Source organism: Lissotriton helveticus, chromosome 4_1 (genome assembly GCF_964261635.1).
Source record: "Lissotriton helveticus chromosome 4_1, aLisHel1.1, whole genome shotgun sequence".
Taxonomy (NCBI): Eukaryota; Metazoa; Chordata; class Amphibia; order Caudata; family Salamandridae; genus Lissotriton; species Lissotriton helveticus.
Window position 1 is genome coordinate 1,135,057,172 of NC_136063.1, and position 21,782 is coordinate 1,135,078,953.

Sequence of the window (21,782 nt, forward strand, 5' to 3'; positions counted from 1 at the left end):
AGCTACCACAGTGTCTTGGACCAGGATGTAAGGGGTGGTGACAAACGTTGAGTATATGTCGAGGATTTCATCATGAAAGAAATCCAAGGGCCCATTACAGAGCTCCTGGGTGGGAGGGATCGTGCTTGATAAGGCGGGGCGCTTAGTAAAGTCCACATTTGTAAAGCGCACAATCACCCGTAAGGGTCTCTAGGCGCTGGGGGCCGTCGGGAAGATTAAGCGAGCTATTGCCCAGAGTCACATGGTGCTGGGCTAACCTGCCGCCGGAGCCGGGGATCGAGCCGTGGTCCCCAGATTCCAGCGTCAGTCGCCCTGGCCGCGGCGCCACACCTCTCCCACTAGTGATATATTGCACTATTTTAAAAAGGGTATTTTAGGAATTGCCAGGGGGGCGACTTTATTGATAAAATACTCCCTCTTTGCCGAGCGCTTAAGTTTATGGAAATTCTTAATGGCAGCATTTTAGATTAATTTAGCCTCTGGATCATAAGATAATCTCATGCTCCGCTCAAGTTTCTTACACCGGCTTTTTCGGTACGCAAGACCTGGTTAAACCAGGGGGCTGATGGTTTTTGTCTGGAGGAGACAATGGGTTGCCAGGGGCGACTGTATCAAGGGCTGAGATGAGCCATCTACTAAAGTTAGATACATCTAGTTCCGAGTCACCAGCCCCCTGCAGAGGGGTACAGGAGAGGGCAGGGGCCATGGCGTTACAAGTCATTTTAAACCATTTCCTCCTAGAATCCCGGGCCATTGAAGAATTTGTCGGACAAGAGGGTATAGTCAGACTAAATGGGATTAGGAAATTGTCTGACCACGTAAGGGGTTTTGGCGGTGCTGTGGTCAAATTAGGATTGTTAGTGAACAGCATGTCCAATGTATGGCCGGCCCGATGGGTGGGGCCGCTAACCCTCTGGGTCAAATTAAGGCCTTCCAGAGTTTCTAGGAGCTGGCCTGCTTTAGTGCAGTGAATGTCATCGATTTTTTTTTTTTTTAAAGACGTTTATTGGTGTTCAATAGAGCAGTACATATAGCGAAGCCTACAACCCTGTGGGCCGGCTTCAACATTACGGTATATCGTGAGAGTAGATAAACGTGGAGGAAGGTGTACATTTCCTTCGACTGCAACCTTAGAGAATAAGTCTTTAATTGCATCTTTCGTACCATATGTGCTCATTATTCAGTTATGCCTTCAAATGACGTCTTGTTTTATCATTTTATTATAAGTAAACATTTTAACTCTGCAAACGAATCAGATCTCATCGGTGTGTCCCAATCTTTGGCTGTGTCGTCGCGTGTCGTTCCGGTATCCACAGTACTGGAACCCATAAGTTTTACTGACAGACCTTGGGAACGCGACAATGGGATAGGGGTTAGCAATGTATGTGTTCGGTCCGTCTTTGCCGTGGCGCACGCCAGCCGTTCAGAGCGGTAGGGCCCCACGGGCTGTCGATGGAGTGTGTGATGCGTCATACGGATAAATGTTATAGCCATACTGTGAATTGAGGAGACGCCATTTGCGCCTGGCCCCTTTGCCGGTCATGTGGCCAAGTACGCCCTCCGGGTGTGGCGTTTGAGGAGGAAAGGGCTATATGTGGGGGACAAGAGTCCGAAACAATGAACATGGGGGTGTGTGTGGGAGGGGGGTGGGGGGGAGAGTGTACTTGTGGGGGCGACGCCACGAAAAAGGGGCTAGGAGGTTATCGTAAGATGTCGTGGATTAGTGGTCCTTCGTGTGGGTGTCTGTCCGGGTCCACAGCCAGCGTGTCGAGCGTATGATACAGCCGCTGCTCTGCAGTGAATGTCATCCATATGCAAGTTAAAATCGCCAAGGATCATAAAATGTGGATGTTTAAGCGACAGGTCAGCAGCAATATTATAAAATTATAATAGATGTTGAGGCGGGGAACTAGGGGGTCCGTAAATGAGAAGTCCAGCCATAGTTATGTTAGATGCAACAGAAATGCTAAAATACATGACTTCTAAGCGACCAATGTTCGAGAGGTTCCTAGAAGAGATTTCCCAGCTAGAACATAGGATCCCTACAATCCCACATTTCACCTTGTTGTTAGCCCGGCTTACTCCCTGTAACGGGGTGGGCATGCTGACTCCCCCTGACTGCATTGATAACTCGGTACGGGTCTCTAGGACCCTGCAGGAACTCTCAAACCATCCCCCCCCTCTTCTCATCCACAGCAGACGGACTTCAGCGGGGCCGAATTCGGACTTGGCTCCCGCAGTGAGGAAGACTGTACCTGGCCCTTTAATTCCCAGTCGGAGGATGAGTGGGCGGGATTTCAAGACGACGTGCTGCCGTCAAATACGGAAGTGCCTGAAGACCAGGGGTGCTTGTTCACCCGGAGAGGAGAGAACGCGGAGAGACGGACAGAAGAGGAGCGGAGCGGTCGGAGGAATACAGAAGCGGCGTTGAGAAGAACGGAGGGAGTTGCGAGCGGAGGAGGAGAGGCACCTGTGACGGAGGATACGCCAGGAGGCCAACGTCCCCACGAGCCGCCCGGCCACACACCCGGGGGAGGTGTGTGGCTAGCCCAGGTGCGTGATGAGATCAGGGGCTGGGTGGGACGGAAGGGCGGTTCCATTGTATAATAGTGGTATTCCCTTGTCCCGGTTCCCTTTTCCCGAGCACTACCCCTCCTTGCACTTGTATATAGTAGCCATTCACAGGTTGTTGCTCTACTCCACACTCCCTTCCCGTACATCAGCACAGTGGAGAACGCTGATCTCACGAGTTGCTCTCTTTTGTTTATTTGTCCTGAGACCCGAAAGTCAAGACGGACCCTGACGAATGAAAGCCCCGACGAAGCCCGGACGGCTATCGGAGGACTGATATCAACAAGCCCCGGAGTAGGAGGACCACCAGAAGCCGCTCCCCGCGGAGGACTGTCCCTACCAGGAAAACGTGTACGGACTACCTTTTTGCATCAATAAAGCCTTCCTTAACAAAGACACGTCTATTGCCGATTACTCCGGTGCCCCTTGCGCCTGCGCCCGTTACACTCCCACAAAACGATAGTCAGTGGGTAATGCTAGATTGAGGTCGGGATTAGAAAAATCCCTAACCCACGTTTCGGTGAGAAACATTATATGCCAGGCATGGGTTTCCAGGGAGAGCCAAATATCAGAATGGCAAGGGAGAGATCTACGCACCGGCAGCAGATAGTTATTAATATATTTTCAGCCATCTGTGTATTTTACATTACACACTATAGAAACCACCTTAAAACATCTGGGCAGAACACACTTGTGGGTTGGTGACTGTTGACAATACTTTAACTTGTTTTCTATCAGTGACAAATGTTCTATTTTCCTTTGAGTTCTTTGGCCAGTCTTTAAGGTTTGACGGAATCCCTATGGCAAGAGGACTATTAGTTTCTGTTTAGGTCTCACTTACCGCCAGCTGTCTGTTGTTGAAGACCTATTGTCAACAATACCATTACTTGCAGCTGGATCTTGGCCAGCCCATTGTTTACTATTAGTTGACTTTCTTACCAATCACAATTGATTGCTTCTTATTAAGTGGTTTTCTTTCCTCTTCTGTTTTTCACCAGCAGAGCATAACTTCTGTACCATCCTTTGATTGGACGGATGACCTGTGTCCTTCCAAAGCTCACATTCAGAGTACAACTTTTTACTTTTTCTTTCAGCACACCAGTGTGAGTGCATGTGTTTTCTTGCTCTCCCCATTGTGTGCTGCTTCACTAATTTCATAATCACCGATTGCCTGTCCCACCACATGCTCTATTTTGCCTTCTCCTCCTGATCCCTGCTCTCCTATACCTCACCCCCACCCCCAATTCCTAGTTTTTTTTCTTCTCCTTCGGCTCAAGCTCCTTCACTTCTCTTCTGTCCACCTCTACCCCCCCCCCCACACCTAGTTGTCTCCTCTATCCACCCCATGGATTGCAGTCTTCGAAAACAATAAAATATAAAATAATACAAAACTTGCTTATTGTCAAGTTTTAGCTTCCATAGCAAATGGCAGTCTCATTTTTATATTTACTTCAGTTAAGTTCTTGTTCTGAGATATACCTAGCCACTTCTTTTTAGCTAGGTTGTTGGTCTTCGCGTTCTTTAAAAAAAATTGGGTGGACTGCACGTATAGAATTTACTGGTATCTTTGCTTTTTTTCAGAATGTACTTTCAAGCACATTTAAGTGTTTTTTCATTTACCATCCAAGCTTGGCGTCCGCCATCTTGGAATGGGAAAATAAGTCAGCCATGTCAAGCCATATGTACACACCTCTGGTGAAGCATTCACTCATACACGGTCCTCTCCTCTTTTTCATTTTTTTGTTTGTTGCTGAAGCTAAATAGTAGTGACAAAAAGTATTGACAAAGCCAATAGATCTGTATTGGTCATCAAAAGGCAAGACATGCTGTGTTTGCCAGTGCCTCTTTTGTGTTTTCGGAACACAGCACACACCAGCAGTCTCAGAGCAGCAGACGTGCTATGTATAATTGTTTAAATAAATATTTATTGAAATGGACTACATACCGATCATGGAGCTTTGAAAGGTATTACGAATAAAGACATTTCCTAAATATAAGAATTTTTTTAACTGAAATATGTGGAAGTGAACTCTTTTGGAAAATCAAAAGTCCTTTATTCAAAGAGTTATGCTTTGAGAAATTTAGATATACATTTTAAGTTCAATGACTTCTGGATAAAGGAACCAGTGTGCTGTTGGGTGAGATAAACTATGATATAAAACTTTAGTAGGCCGCTGTGGATGAGGGGTTGTGCATGGTCAAATATTCAGTAAAGTTGAGAGAATATCCAATTTCTTATTGAGTGGAAGCTCAAATTAGGAGATCATAACTGACTATAGTTTCGAAACACTCCCATATTACATTTGCAATGTGTGATAAGGTGCCTAACACTGAGTGTGTATGTTACCTCATTATTCCATGCTCTGTTCAGTATTGAATAAAATGTAGGTAAATTAAACCTTGCATAGGACATGTGGATGATGACAGACCTGTGAAACTCTTAGTGAGGAACAGGATTGCAATGTCTGCCAGGCATACGGTGTGTGATTTTAATGTATACTTTCAATTTATATCATAGGCACAATAAACTACAATCCAGAAGCTCCAGATTTCATTCCAAGAGAAGGGCAAAGTCATCAGTCAAACTGGAGGAATCCAGGAAGAGGGGAGCATCCGAGAAATCAAACCAGAAGCAACAACTTACCTCCAGCCCGCCAACAGCCAATTTCTAGAGACCTTGATCATGAAAGCTGTTTACAAAAAAGACAAACTTATAATATGCCAGGAACAAATCTTGGCAGAAATCAACCAGCTGCTACAGATGCTGGCAGTACCAGCAAGCCTGCAAGGAACCACAGTTTTCAAAACCAGCGATGGCAGAGGTCCAAGAGTGAAAGATTGCACAACCGAAACCATGCAAGGCAGCCCCCTGGGGATGGTGCAACAAGGCCGGACTTCAGGGAGACCTCTGCATTGGCAGACTGGCGTGCAAAGTTTAGGGAACACAGTGATTTGTGCTCCTCTGAGAGCGAGAAGGAGGTAATGAATGCTGACAGCCGAGGTGCAAAGCCGAAGAAATTGACGCATGTGGCTGGGGGTTCTGTGAGAGGGCCCAGAGATAAAACAAAACTCTTTTATGATCGTAGTAAAAGACCAATCCCAAAGCAGAAAGATGAGGAAATGTTTGAAAACATCCCACCTGTAGATTTGGCAAAACCTGCAACTTTGGATGGATCCCTGGGAAAAGGGAACTTTGATGGATGCACTGGCATTAGCAGTGACCAGAAGAGGTATCCCTTTGCAAACAAGAAATACCCCAGGGAGTCTGTATTGTGGAATAAGCCCCAGTCAGATGATGAGATCTGGAAAACTGGTGAGCTTCAACGGAGTAGAAGTATGAAGGTAACTAAGAGCCGCCCAGAATCCTTCCTCACCAAAGAAAAAAAAGATGAACGGAGAAAACACTCCCCACCTAATACCTGTGACCGAGAGCCAGTGCCTACAGTTCAAGCACAGAAGGTGTCTGATGCTGATTCAAGAGCTCATAAATCGGCTGACAGTGAAACTAGAGCTCACTCGTACAGGGCCATCGACGCAGAAATAAGAGCTCACTCTCATAGAGCCTCTGAGACTGACCATAGATCTCACTCTCATAGGACCATTGACACAGAATCAAGAGCTCACACTCATAGAGCATCTGATACAGAACCTAGAGCTCACTCGTATAGGATGACTGATGTTGATACTAGAGCTCACACTCATCGGGTATCTGATGTTGATGCTAGAGCTCCCACTCATAGGGTGTCTGATGTTGAAGGCCGAGCTCACACTCATAGGGTCCCCGAAACTGATCCTCATTCATATTCTCACAGAGTTTCCGACCCTGACAATAGAGCTCATTCACAACGGATGGCTGATGCTGACAAGCCCTCAGGAAGAAAATATCCAATTCAAGATAATGCTCCGAAAAGCTTGCACTCTGGCCGGACTCAACAATGGAAAAAGCAGAGTGAAGTACCAAAGAACAAGGAAACCCATACAGGTATGATCCCTATAAAGGGTTTCTTTTTTAAATTCAGGATTTCTGTTTCACTTCTGTTTCGCAAGATTATAATTCTTGTGTCTGCCAACATTTCTTCACTTTATTCCTTTTTTCTGCACCATTAAGGTAGCTGGTTATTATGAAGCGAACATTACCAAGCACTTGCTGATTTACCTCTGTTTTCTGTGGGGTTACCTCCCTATCACTGTTGCATGTGTTCAGCCTTGCGTAAATCTGGAACAATAAAAGGGATCTACTGAAGAAAAAGTAGTAAGAACCCTTAAAACATTTTATTCAGTATTTTGTTTAATTCTCACTATTACTTGGATGGGTTTAGGAGTTTCATGTGAAATCTGTTTACTGCTTCTTCAACAATAGATTGAGGAGGAAATGAGTTACATTTGGGATCAAGAGATGTACCAGGAATAATTAAGACAACTGGAAACAGATAGGGCAGCTGATCATTAGCTCAATTTGTTCTCTTCATACCAACTGTAGTTGCAAAATAAGGAGATACCCAAGACAGTAGATAGACACATTATAAGAGAATTTACTTGCCAAAGAAAAAAACTACTTGTACACCTCAGTGGTATTGGAACAAATTTAGAGGTAGCTGTTGTGCCAACAATGTTACATCATTCAGGTCATAGGGATTGTGAAAATTCCAAGAGAGCAAAAATTAGACTCGCCCACTCAGCAGGATAGTGGTATGAGTGTGGTATGTAGTCAGTTGTGCTTTTGGAGTATACAGTCACTAATCTATTACTTTACCTGTCAGCGCATTTTACACTGAAATGGTCGCACAATTTGTACTCTCTCATTCAGTTTTATTGATGAAACCATAGTGCACAACCAATTTGTGAAATTTGAATTTCAACAAATATTTATCACTTTACCTGTCAGCGCATTTTCCACTGAAATGGTCGCACAATTTGTACTGTCTCATTCAGTTTTATTGATGAAACCATAGTGCACAACCAATTTGTGAAATTTGAATTTCAACAAATATTTATCATTTACACATGACTAAGTGTCTCAATTTGTTTTGATTTTATTACATTTTCCATTTCAACAGCTTTATTCGACAATTTACAGTCATAAAAGCGATTCACAATAATACAAATGGAATTAATTATACAAAAACATGAAGGATTAGTAAGTCATACATAGATCATGTAAGTAAAACTACTTCGCATCCCCAATGTGTAAAATTCATGAATTAAAATCAATTAAAAACGCGTTAGAGTACGAAATAAAAACAATTAAAATATATACAAATCTCATCGTTAGGTAAAATACCATTCTAACTAATATACTTCTTGGTATATGTTCATTTAGAGCATTATTGGAACACACACTCTGCCCCCCCATAAGGAGCTCGATAGAATGAGCCTTACTTTGGGACGTTTCAATTTTTACACTCACTCTGGGTTATTAGGCGAGCCCTCAAAGTCCATGACCACCCTAAAAATTTTGCCATAGCTATTACAATGTGCGGTGATGTGTCAGTCCGCAGAATGCGTTCCGCTTCAGCTACCCGCCTCATGCCCAAAAGTCTACACATTGGTAACAGCCAGGCCTGACGCGGGGCCACATAAGCAACACAGGCAAAAAGAATATGGGCCAGGGATTCGTAGCGGGATCTGCACCCCAGGCACTTGGATATAGCTTGAGCTGACCATTTAACAGTAAAAGATCTCACTGGGAGCGTTCCCACCCTGAACTGGAAGTTCAACTTACGGTCCAGTGGTTTAGTGATAACGTCCCAGTAAGATTCCAGCTTCGGGGCGGCCTTATGGTCCAAAAAGCGTCTGGTAAGGGAAGATGACACTAGTTGTCTGGCGTTTTCTTCCTGAAACCATTCCCAATACTTAGTCTTCAGTGCCTCTTTTGTTGGAAAATGGGAGTTTACAGGGTCTACACACAACGAGATCAGGCCTAGATCCCCCAAAAGATTTCTAACTGCCCATAACCATTTGATGTGATGTAAGGTATCTGCCCTTATTAGTTCCAGAAAACCTTTCGCATAGCCTGCAAGTTCTGGTGTAATCCATAGTCTCCTCCAATACAGCAGGGGACGCAATTTGGCAACTGCTGCGATAGGTTTTCTGCCTAGATCAATTAATAATGGACTCATTGGAGTACTCTGGGGTAGTCTGGTGATTTTTCTTAAGAACCTATTTTCTGAGATGGTAAGAGCTACAAGATTCTCACAACCCTAGGCATCCGAGCCATATAGTGCTGAACTAACAGCTTTCAAGTTGTAAATTTCTAGGGCTGGGCTAATGGGCTTAGAATGAGAAAGATTGTGTTCCTGACAGAGAATCCCTGAGATCTGCCTGAGTTTAAGAGATGCTAATTCAATTTGGCGATCACATTTCATGTTTTCTTGGAAGTTCACCCCTAGATAGGTGAACTCATTAACTGATTCTAGCGGTCCATCCTTCATACTGAGGCCCCTCAAGTTAGCCTTACGCGCATTGAATGCCATTAGCTTTGTCTTAGACACATTGACCTCCAAGCCCCTCTGTGAACAAAAGTCCTCAAAGATTTTTAGAGCTTTCTGGAGCCCACTAGGGGTCTTGGACAAGATCAATGTGTTGTCGGCAAACACCAATATCGGTGTTTTTTCTCCTGCTAGTGTGGGGGCATCAGTTGGTGTTGCACTCATACAATCAACTATCCTGTTAATATATAACGAGAATAGCGTAGGGGCAATCACACATCCCTGTCTCACGCCACGTTCAACAGGGAATAATTCAGTGACTTCCCCCTGCCCCCCCCCCCCTCCATCTAATTTGGGCGCTGTTATCTTCGTGGAGCCTTCTAATCAGAGTCAAGAGGTCTAAAGGGAGCCCAAGCTGTTTCGGAACTGGCCATTACTTCCAACAGCAAACTAGGTCAAAAGCTGCCTTAAGATCTACAAAGGCGGCATAAAGACTACCCTTGCCTATCGTCACAATCTTCCAGTGTATTAAGATAAATCTAAACACCTGGTCGATGGTACTTAAGAACTCTCGGAATCCAGCCTGCAATGGAGATAAAACTCCGGACTCTTTGATCCACCCCTGTAATCTATTTAGCACCATCCTACTAACTATTTTCTGGAGGCAGTCGATTAGGCTGATAGGCCTATAGTTCCCCGGGCTTGCTTTGTCCCCTTTCTTATTGACAGGGATGATTTCCGCACTTTTCCAAGAAGCGGGTATCAGGGCACCTTGTGCAATCACATTTGTTAGCAAGAGGATATATCTGCACCATCTGGCTTTATCATGTAGAAAAATGTCGCCAGGGATTCCATCAGGCCCAGGTGCTTTTCCCGGCAATATTGATTTCAGTGCAACTCTACTTAATACTAATAATAATAATAATAATCCTGTATTTATAAAGCGCACAACTACCCAGAGGTTTCCCGGCGCTGGGGGCCGTCGGGAAGATTAAGCAAGCTATTGCCCAGAGTCACATGGTGCTGGGCAGACCCCTGCCGCTGGTGCCGGGGATCGAACCGTGATCCCCAGCGTCCGGCGTCAGTCGCCCTGGCCGCTGCGCCACACCTCTTCGGCCTTGGTGAAAGTTTCCTCCGAGTACAACACACTTATAAATTCATTATCACCCGAATATGGGGTTGAAGTATATTGGGGCTTAATGTGGTTTACCCAGTCAGATACGGAGACATGGTTTTGATGGCACTCAGCCTGTCCCCCGGTAGACCATTTATAAACGTGCCAGAATTGCTTCGGATTATTCATGGCACAAGCGTCCCTCAAATCCTGCCACCTTTTATCATCCCAAGCTTTCTTGGCTTTTACTTGCGTGAGCTTGTAGAGTGTCCTCGCTTCGCGAACCTTTATTGGGTCGCCCCCTTTTATGGCTTTCCCTAGGGCCAGGCACGCCTCCCGACAGTCACCGTTATACCAACGCCCCTTTTTCGGGGCAGATACTTTGGGCTTCTTTCCCTGCTTTACAAAGTATGAGCGCAAGAGTTTAAAGAAGGCGGAGTGAGTACTCGATATATTAGCATGATCTCTTTTTTGATGTACACAAACCTCAAGTTCTTTAGTAGCGAGATCCAAGCTCTGTGCAATGTTATCTAATAAGTCTGGCGACTCTCTTATCTGTACCCATTTAAGTCTCCTTTGGTCGTTGGTGGAAACAACCTCACCTAAGTGATTCCTATCTCTAAGGTGTGAATCTGCCATTTGACAATTCAAATATAGAGAACCACACAGTTGCTTTTGGTCGCTTTCAAGCCTATCAGTGACCTTCATGTCCGCCACCAGATGCCATAGGCACAGGCTTACCAAGACATAGTCTATTCTACTTACGTGAAAGCCATTGTTAAAAGTATTCACTCCTTGCCTGTCTGATTTGTTGCGCCCATTCAGAGGACTTAAGCCCTGTTCCGTGCAGATGCTATTTAATTGAATAGCCACATCAGATCACTTTCTGATAGGCTTTAGCTCTAGCGGTGGAACCCCCCATTTGCTATCATTTACCTCGGTCCAGTGTCCATCTTCCTCGGTAAGGGGTTCAAACGATGTATTAAAGTCCCCCGCTATTATCACCTTGGAAGCATCAGGTTGCATATCAAGGAGGTATTAGAGAGCTGCTAAAACTCTCGATCTTTTCCCCATAGTGCCCCTGACGTAGATGTTAAATAACACTATTGATAAATGATCGCAAGTGGTCAATCTGATCGCCTGTATACCCTTGTTCTGCATGGAAAGAACCTGGATATTGGCCTTAAGCTCTTGGCAAACCCAAATAGTTAGACCACCCAAGGGCCTTCCTTTTGCTCCCCTATCGGCTCCTACGGAAAAGTTTAAATACCCATCGCAAAACAGGGGTGTTTCGGCCCAAATTTCTTGAAAGACACATATATCATGTGTCTCTACAAATGTATGCCATTCAAGCAAGCTTAGCTTTGTATTAAATCCTGCGATGTTCCAGCTCAAAATGTTGCATTCTATTGGTAGGGTCTTTAGAATCTGAGGCGTTATATTATGCTGTGCTGGGTACCTGACCATTCCTGGTAGATGTGTGCCCAGATTGATAACAGGTTCTACAAGGACCCCACTCGAGACATTGATTACAGGTAGGGTATGATCTGGGGTCTGGGGCATGGATTGTTTCAGTGTTGGCAGGGCAGTCATTCCTAGCACACCATCAGCTTCTGACGATGGACCCACATTTATATTAGGGGACGATGGCCTCTTCTTAGGTCCCGCCCTAGAGGATGTAATAGTAGGACCTTTTTGAACCCTGATTAAATCATTAAGATTTAGTCAGTCATTAATCTCAAGGCTAGAACAACCCTGCAGTTTATACTGTCCCTGGGAGGCCTTGTGTCATAGCCAGAGAGGGACCGTCTGAATTGTATTCTAGAGTTCTCCGGAGGACTAGTGCAGAACTCCAGTGTAAAGAGATTCTCAACTAGGTCTACGCTCTTCATAGTAAGTTCGATACTATCAAAAGGATGGCTATGGAGAGAAATCCTTCGTGCAGCTATGATGACCTCCATAATCACCGAGTAACAACCTCTCACTTGCCTAATCTAATGGATGGCTTTGTTTGTTAGCGAATCCCCATTCTCAATGCCACCATTTGGAGTTAGTTTTGGGACGTTAGCCATATATATTCTAGGCAGCTTATATGTATTATGCTTATACTCTCTAATTGGCCCCAAGCCAGGTCCTGGGAACCTAGAGCCCTCGTGTGCATAACCCTTGTGCCTAAGGGGCTGATGGATCGTCCTATCGAGTTGAGTTCCATGCGATGTAATGATATTGGCGGAGTCTGCAGCGGGGACTGTGTACCTCACTGGTTGAACATTCGAGCCATTGGGACCTTTCTTAGCTGGATATAGTTTTGTATTTAAACTTGCCTCTCCCAGATCTTTATTAACTGGAAGGCATAGGTTGGTTTGAGGACCCAGATAGTCTTTATGTGGCGGTCCTAATAGGGGTTCCATCCTATTAGCGCCCTGTGAGCTGCACTGACCCTGTGGTCCTGCCCCCGAAAGTAAAGATTTAACCAGTGCAAATATCTCCTCCAATGAACCCTTCATTACCTGCACTTCGACTCTGTATGGAGACTTCTTGTGTCAACTTTTCTAGAGTCTGCACTTGCATGCCTGCAGTAGTGATTTGCTCTTGAGGAGGGTTATTAGTTTGAATTTGAGCTTGTGCTCTCATTAAGTTAATCTCCTCTACCCTATTTTGCGTTTGTGCGTCTCCAAGTGGTTGGAATCTATTGGTGCAAATGACGATTGGATCAATGTGGACTACATGATCTACCTCTGAAGAAAGCTCATCACCCTCAGGATTTATTACAATTGGTAGAGAAGCACTTTGGTCCTGGGCCTCAATGGTTGAGGTTGGCTTCTGGCTTTACAAAACATATCTGGGATGGCTGGCTGCGCTTGGTTTACATAGGTCTTCTCTTTCTGATGGAGTTTGGGGTTACTATTTACATGTTTAAGAGGTGCTGATTCGAGGATATCCTCACACTTGCTAATAAGTGTGTCTATTCGGTCCATGACACAATTATTTGCAGTAACCTTCCGTGACATTTTTGCCTTTTTCCTGATATTAGGTTTTGCCCCCGCCCCCCCCCCCCCCTCATTTCCCTCCCCGCTCTCCTCCAATGCCTTCCGCTTCCCCATTATCCTAGAAGTAGCCCAGATATAGTTGAACTAAGACTGGCTACACTAGAACGACTAATAGCCTAGTCTATCCCAAAAATCACTCTTCTCACAGAGCCTAATACACCTCAATAAAACAGGATTTAGGCTGGATTAGTAATATTATAACAATAGTCCAGAAGTCCAAGGCCGAGACAAATGGAGGGGCCACAGTATAGATTAGAACAGTACCTTGATGCAGGCCGACTTTCTTTACGAAGAAGTGCGCGGGGAGTGAGGCAAAGAGGGGGGGCCCAGCCCTGCCCCTTCCTGGCTGTGACGGGCTAGGATGGGACTGCCCTTGGCCCGGGCTTTGCCCCCGCGCGGTCCGCGCGCGTCTCGCTTCGCGGCTTGCGTTGTGCGCTTTTAAGCGCGGGCGTCGTGGATGGCACCTCCCCAAGGCAGCAGCAGTGTCTTCTGGGGCCTGAAGTCCCCTTGTTGCAACAGCGACAAAAAGATTGTTCCTTTTATTACATTTTCTGTTTACATCACAATTCAGAATTATAAAAATTACAGAATGTCATTTGAAAACATTAGAAATATTCGTACAGTTAATTTATTGAAGTTTAAATTTTGTAGTGTGCTGGAAATAAAAATGACCGCCTTTTTCTTTCAGTGCACCAGTTAGATTGTCAGATAGTTCGCCTTAAAACATCCTTTAACTCTCTAACTTTACAGTTAAAGAAAGACTAGTAAATAGCATTTGCCATGTTAAAAAAGTAAGCAGCAGTTGTCAGAAGAAATAGACTGTCATTTGACCTTTCTCTTTGAAGAGACTCCGATAAAAACAAAACTAAAGGCATCCTTATCATTTATTCAACTTATGAAGGCCAGCATGGATATTTCAGGTGGTCTGCAGCACCCCAGCACTCCTACTTCCAGTGCCTATGGTACAACTAACAAACTCTTGATGAGTTTCAAGATTACAGGCATTGTAGGGTTCGTTACCTACCACATCTGAGAATAATCTTAGGAAGACAGCTTGGCCTATCTGTAATAGACAAATGCTGATAGAAGCTCTCAGCTGACAACAGTAGGAATATCATAAAGGCCTGCACTGCTTTCAGTACGGCAAAGATCTCCATTCCTTGTATTCTGGTTGTGAATCCCATGAAATATATGCAGTGGAAATAGTTTGGGGTTAATCAAAAAGGAATGGACACTAGTGTCTACTGAACCATTGGTTCAAACTTGACAACCCTCATAGGCAACCTGATTCAATCGATGCAGTGTATCTTTTATCCGCCCCGTCAGGTGTCATGGCATATTCATAGGGTAGTCAAGAAGCGTGTGGTATGCCTGCCTCACCCGAGGCTACCTCTGGTCCAGGTAGAAGTGTCCAGGAATAACAGGGAGGGTAAATTATTATAAAAGGCAGTGTATCTCCAAAAGTTTTTTAATGAAAAAGGGGATGACACTGTCAATTAAGAATTGTCGATATATATATGTAATCGAGTAACTAGATTACCATATACCTATGTATATATGGATGCGTCAACATGTTTCAGCTCTCTAGGCCCAGCCGGGTCTGTAGAGCTTTCGTCAGGACAAAGAACAAACAAAACATAAATGAGGTACTCACACTAGTCGTGTAGGTTCCTTTCGCTATTTTTAGCGTTTCTTATTTAGTCACCTGAAATATAGGAGCACAAACACACATCTAATACAGTATGGTATGTTGGTTATGGTGATTAGGCATAATGCTTTTCTTGAAGCACACAAACTAGGATTACTAGTGAACTTATATGCACCTAATTTTTAGCTACATAAATTTGTTGCGAAGGAAAGGGCAATAGAGAACAGGTTTTCACAGTGTATACAGAGAGCATGCTGCTTATACGGTAAAGTCTTAGGGGTTTTTTGACAATTAAACTCTAATACGCATCTAGTTGGAGTAGCGCGCAGTGGCATGTACGTGTTCTATTATCTAGCAGTGAAGACGCGCAATAGAAGTCAAAGCGGTACCTTAATAGGTTCTTTAGAAAACTTCAACAGGGGTGTGAGAGTCGCTAGGCGTGGTCTTTGCTGAAGGAATATTACCAAAAGTTAGAATATTCTAAGTTGGAGTTCTTACCCGTGTGCTGGCATCTTAGGCAATGGTTCTTACCCACGTGGACCGCGTTCAGGTCCCTGTGCTGACTCTGCCCCTGGTTACAGGTGGGGCTCAGCTTCCTGGCCTTATGACAGCAAGGTCACAAAACAAAAGAAGGACTCCAATGTATTTCCTTAGTACCTTCAAGATGGAATCCACCTCTGAATATTGCACGAAGGATTCAAAACTGCAGATTTTTGAACATGAAGTGTTCGTTTTTTTGAAAAATAATAATGAATATTTTGATTGTCAAAATAAAACGGTGAGGGACACAAACAGCGTTTTCTTGAATAAAAGTTTTGTATCAATATGTGGATTATGCTGTTAATGATCCAACCAATTTTGTTCAAACAGATGTATTGTGCACTACTCTAGACCGAATTAATTGTTTTCTCATGGGAATGTTAGTAGAACTGACTCCATGGAATGTTATCGTTCATCCCTGATAGGTGGGTGCCCAAACGGTCCACCCACCTTTGTTCCTTTTCAAAAAGAACTTGTTCCGCATTGTTATTCTTGTCTTGCAACATTTCGAGTACTGTCCAGCTTAGGTCGTCACAGGTATGTCCCGCCTCCACAAAATGTGTGCAGAGTTTTGTGTTATTTATCTTCATTCTCACGTTGCTCCTATGTTCTCCAATTCGTAGCTTAATTTTCCTACAGGTCATGCCTATATATTGGCGTTTACAGGGACATGTGACCATGTAGGTAAGATGAGACGAGTTACAGTTCGTGTGATGTTTTTGGGTCCATTTGAAAGTATCTGTAAGTTGAAGAGTTTTAGTTGGTTTTGTAAACTTACATACACCACAGGTGCCACATGGGTAATGTCCAACAACAGGTTGCATCCTGGCATCTCTTATGACAGTGGGTGTTTGTTTCATTCTAGGTCTCGTGTGGACCAGGACGTCTTTTATGTTTTTAGTTCTCTTGTTTGCAAATCTTGGTTTTGGCCAATCGAATTGTCCGGAGGTAATTATCTGCCAGTTTTTCCTGATGAGTTTCTGTACATCGTAGGTAGCAGGACAATAAGTGGTTACGCAGGTCACCAAATCTTTTACTGGTTCCTTCTCGTTCGTTTGTAAAAGGCATTCACGTGGCTGATGTTTAGCCCTTTTCATGCACTTTTTGATCACTGATGGTGTGTAATCCCTTTGCTTTAATTTCTGGCTCAATTCCATTGCTTGTATCTGATAATCACTGTCCTTGCTGCAGCAAGGACAGTGATTATCAGATACAAGCAATGGAATTGAGCCAGAAATTAAAGCAAAGGGATTACATCAGGAAAAACTGGCAGATAATTACCTCCGGACAATTCGATTGGCCAAAACCAAGATTTGCAAACAAGAGAACTAAAAACATAAAAGACGTCCTGGTCCACACGAGACCTAGAATGAAACAAACACCCACTGTCATAAGAGATGCCAGGATGCAACCTGTTGTTGGACATTACCCATGTGGCACCTGTGGTGTATGTAAGTTTACAAAACCAACTAAAACTCTTCAACTTACAGATACTTTCAAATGGACCCAAAAACATCACACGAACTGTAACTCGTCTCATCTTATCTACATGGTCACATGTCCCTGTAAACGCCAATATATAGGCATGACCTGTAGGAAAATTAAGCTACGAATTGGAGAACATAGGAGCAACGTGAGAATGAAGAGAAATAACACAAAACTCTGCACACATTTTGTGGAGGCGGGACATACCTGTGACGACCTAAGCTGGACAGTACTCAAAATGTTGCAAGACAAGAATAACAATGCGGAACAAGTTCTTTTTGAAAAGGAACAAAGGTGGGTGGACCGTTTGGGCACCCACCTATCAGGGATGAACGATAACATTCCATGGAGTCAGTTCTACTAACATTCCCATGAGAAAACAATTAATTCGGTCTAGAGTAGTGCACAATACATCTGTTTGAACAAAATTGGTTGGATCATTAACAGCATAATCCACATATTGATACAAAACTTTTATTCAAGAAAACGCTGTTTGTGTCCCTCACCGTTTTATTTTGACAATCAAAATATTCATTATTATTTTTCAAAAAAACGAACACTTCATGTTCAAAAATCTGCAGTTTTGAATCCTTCGTGCAATATTCAGAGGTGGATTCCATCTTGAAGGTACTAAGGAAATACATTGGAGTCCTTCTTTTGTTTTGTGACCTTGCTGTCATAAGGCCAGGAAGCTGAGCCCCGCCTGTAACCAGGGGCAGAGTCAGCACAGGGACCTGAACGCGGTCCACGTGGGTAAGAACCATTGCCTAAGATGCCAGCACACGGGTAAGAACTCCAACTTAGAATATTCTAACTTTTGGTAATATTCCTTCAGCAAAGACCACGCCTAGCGACTCTCACACCCCTGTTGAAGTTTTCTAAAGAATCTATTAAGGTACCGCTTTGACTTCTATTGCGCGTCTTCACTGCTAGATAATAGAACGCGTACATGCCACTGCGCGCTACTCCAACTAGATGCGTATTAGAGTTTAATTGTCAAAAAACTCCTAAGACTTTACCGTATAAGCAGCATGCTCTCTGTATACACTGTGAAAACCTGTTCTCTATTGCCCTTTCCTTCGCAACAAATTTATGTAGCTAATAATTAGGTGCATATAAGTTCACTAGTAATCCTAGTTTGTGTGCTTCAAGAAAAGCATTATGCCTAATCACCATAACCAACATACCATACTGTATTAGATTGTGTGTGTTTGTGCTCCTATATTTCAGGTGACTAAATAAGAAACGCTAAAAATAGCGAAAGGAACCTACACGACTAGTGTGAGTTCCTCATTTATGTTTTGTTTGTTCTTTGTCCTGACGAAAGCTCTACAGACCCGGCTGGGCCTAGAGAGCTGAAACATGTTGACGCATCCATATATACATAGGTATATGGTAATCTAGTTACTCGATTACATATATATATCGACAATTATTAATTGACAGTGTCATCCCCTTTTTCATTAAAAAACTTTTGGAGATACACTGCCTTTTATAATAATTTACCCTCCCTGTTATTCCTGGACACTTCTACCTGGACCAGAGGTAGCCTCGGGTGAGGCAGGCATACCACACGCTTCTTGACTACCCTATGAATATGCCATGACACCTGACGGGGCGGATAAAAGATACACTGCATCGATTGAATCAGGCTGCCTATGAGGGTTGTCAAGTTTGAACCAATGGTTCAGTAGACACTAGTGTCCATTCCTTTTTGATTAACTCCGGATCTAATCAGGGGAACTGAATGGACCGTAAATCCTCTTCCCTCATCTTTGATAGAAGTGGAAATAGTTTGTTCAATCCAATTACCCAGTCTAACTTTTGGGTGACATTACCACACAACAGCATGTTTATTGACTGCCAGCTTTAAGAATTTTGAACCTGATTGGGAGCAGTTCATATTAATCATAACTAAACTCACCTTGTCGCAATTGATGATTTTAAACAATAAACTATATATCCCAAACGCTTCACTTGTTTCTGAACCAAAGGCTGCCCATTACTCGTGTGCCAGTGGTGGAGCTCTTCTAGGAGACAGTTCCATGCCAAATATGCAGTGAAACCAGTTTTTGATATCAAATTGCCCACATTTCCATATTTCCCAAAGGCTTCTTCCTGCCTGGCAATCAAACCTTGCCTCTACATAAAATGTAGAAGGATGAGATTGCCCTAGATCGATAAATTGGAAATAAAGTTTGAGTCCATGTACAACAGGCAGGAGAAAATGCCTTCATTCCTGGAAGGCTGATTTAAGTAAAAAAAGAAATCTATCACAATTCACAGCAGCACCACTTCTGGCACACCGTAGATACATTTTCATGTGTTTATTTATTAAATGCTACTTCTCATCACCATCTGTCAAAGTATAGGGTCACACCAGGGTTGGACGGTTAGGAAAGTGGGCTAGTGGTATACAATAGAAATAACATTGGTTTAGTTGGGGTTGTGTGTGCTTTGAGTCCTTGTTGGACTAGCGAGAGGGCAATAGTGTGGAAAGTGAAGGGATATCACAGTCTGTTGAGCTAGTTCTGCATGCAAGAACACCTGTAGCGATTTCCCTTCTGGGCCCACGTTGGTTCTCTCTTAGTCCTGCATTCTACACGTTTTAGGCTGCCTCTATTTGCTCTGCATGTTCACATATAACACATTTGTTTTCGCGACAGTATTTCGAGAATACTCTGTATATGTTTGTTATTCAGGGACTGTTCTTGGTATTTTTTTCTGCACTTTTTTCTTTTTTATGTCCTCATATCATCAAAGCTGCTGCAGTCTCAGGCTGGAATATGATGGGGACTAGCCTCTAGCCTGATGCACTTACTTGGCCTCACCACATCAGACTGGGCTGAAAACCCATGTCAGGTTGGTGCTTGGTTGTAATCATGGGACTGCTCGTTTTTTTTTTTTCGGGAACCAACATACCATTCCACCTCAAGAAATCCTCTCAAATAGTATCGGCACTGCCTGGAGTACTCTCTAGGTCTAATCTGCAAGTCCGATGAAAAGCCTAGAGCCATCCCTCAGTGGAAGGAGCTGTTGGATCTAACCAGTTTTTGCAGATCTCCCTTTGAGCAAGGCGCAATAGATGAAAACAGCAAACACTGCTGAGTTCTGCCCAAGGGGTGTCCAAAATATTCTGAGATAATCGTTCCTTTTAAAGATTAGCTAGCTTAACTGTAAAATTAATTAATTTTAAGGAAACTTGCCACAGTTGTAGTAACCCAGACCCACAGATCATCTCCTCTCAAAGCACGTAAGGGGGCTGCAGATTTCTATTCTCCGCATCCAAGAGCTTCCAATACCATATGGAAACCTCTCATTTCATGCGCCGCACATCTTGCAAGAGTGACTAAACTTTCCAGACACCTCCGATCTCCTGTTTGCCACTTGCTTACTAAGAGGAGAACTGCACATTTTAAATCTAAATAGGGAACTCACCAGTCCTAGCCTTACGTGTTTCCCAAGTTAATAGCCACTGTACTGGAAATAGTTCCTCTCCTCGGGGTATAGCTCAAAACATCAAACAAGCACTCCGGGGTACCAGGAGAATCCCACACTGGTGTGAAATATGAATAGTAGCGAATACCCAAATACGGCTGAGTGCTGCCTTTCAAACCTTTCAGCCATACTTTATAAAAAAGTTCAGAACCCCGAACGTATACAGGAAACCTGTAGGTCCAAGCTTTGTGGTAATTTCTGGTAAGATTCTACCCCAGGGTGAACTATCCGGGGTTCCAAGCAGCATCCTGCAGTGCTTCAATTGGAACGCCATACAATAAAGACTCCAATCTGGTTGCTAGGCCCACTTTTTCCAACCTTTGTCTCAATTTTTCAAAGAGAGCCTGTCTGCACCAGAAGTCCAGATGAAACTTGTTATCTTCCCCTGTATTTTAGTTATAGCAGTTCTAAGAAATGTAAGTGGGATACAGTTGAAAAGATATGTCAATTTAGGGAGTATCGGCATTTTAATTAAGTTTACTCAGCCGTAAATTGTCAACAGCAGATTCTTCCACCTGGTAAGCAGAAAATCAATTTTCTTTACCTCCCTCCCTAGATTATGTGTCGGGATTACCTCCGATGAGTGGACTATGGAAATGCCCAGTTATTTTATCTCAGTCTAAACCTCTCTATCCGAATTAGCAATGATCCGATACATAATCTCTGCCTTGGTGCTATTCACAGAATATCCTGATACAGCCCCAAACTCCTCAGCTAGCTTTTCTACTCTGATTTTTTTTTTTTTGTTGTAAACTATGTTTTTATTGCAGAGTCATGGGGTATACAAGCAATCATTCCGAAATGTTAGCCTCTGGCAGCTGCCGTCCACAGATCATAATTGAAACATCACACAGCCATTTAGCCCACAACCCGGAGGCCGGGCGGCGTCAGCCATAAAATGCCAGGGACATAAGGAATAAAGGAAGAAAAGAAAACGCATGAAAAAGCAATCGTTTCCAGTCGGTATAATGGTCTGTCATCCGCTTTTCTGTATCCCCTCAGTCACCCTTCTCAACATTTATACTCTTAAAGGAATCCCCAACTCCCCCTCCCACCTCCCTCCCCCCGTACTGCTGTTGGTGTGGGCCTCATTCAAGCATAGATAACCATATTCAGAAAAGATCCGGGGGTCAATATTTATTCCCAATTGTCTCACGGAACTTCTTACAATGGTCCCTCACCCTACTCCTCATCTTCAACCGAATAGTCATTTTTTAAATTTTTATTTTTATTTTTTTAAAGACATTTATTCAAGATTTGACATACACATACACTTACATGTTTTTGAAAAGGTTCATATCAGTATAATCTCACAATCTTATTACTGTTGGATACAGTCTTCACAGGTCCTATGCACATGTTACGAGCCATAGTCAATCCGTATAATGTAGTTCTGTAATCCTTGCAAGTATATTTCCATTCCTGAAACACATTCCTAAGGTCTTTTG

At 43.6% G+C, this 21,782-nt stretch overlaps 1 protein-coding gene across 1 annotated transcript in view; it reads left to right on the plus strand.

The window, feature by feature from the left end:
* Window positions 1–21,782, plus strand: part of NFX1 (nuclear transcription factor, X-box binding 1) — a 1,119,153-nt gene that overhangs the window by 70,315 nt on the left and 1,027,056 nt on the right. Inside the window, exon 2 of the mRNA XM_078687738.1 lies at window positions 5,090–6,553. Within this exon, the coding sequence (XP_078543864.1) occupies window positions 5,090–6,553 (1,464 nt within the window). The remainder of the gene's footprint in view (window positions 1–5,089; window positions 6,554–21,782) is intronic.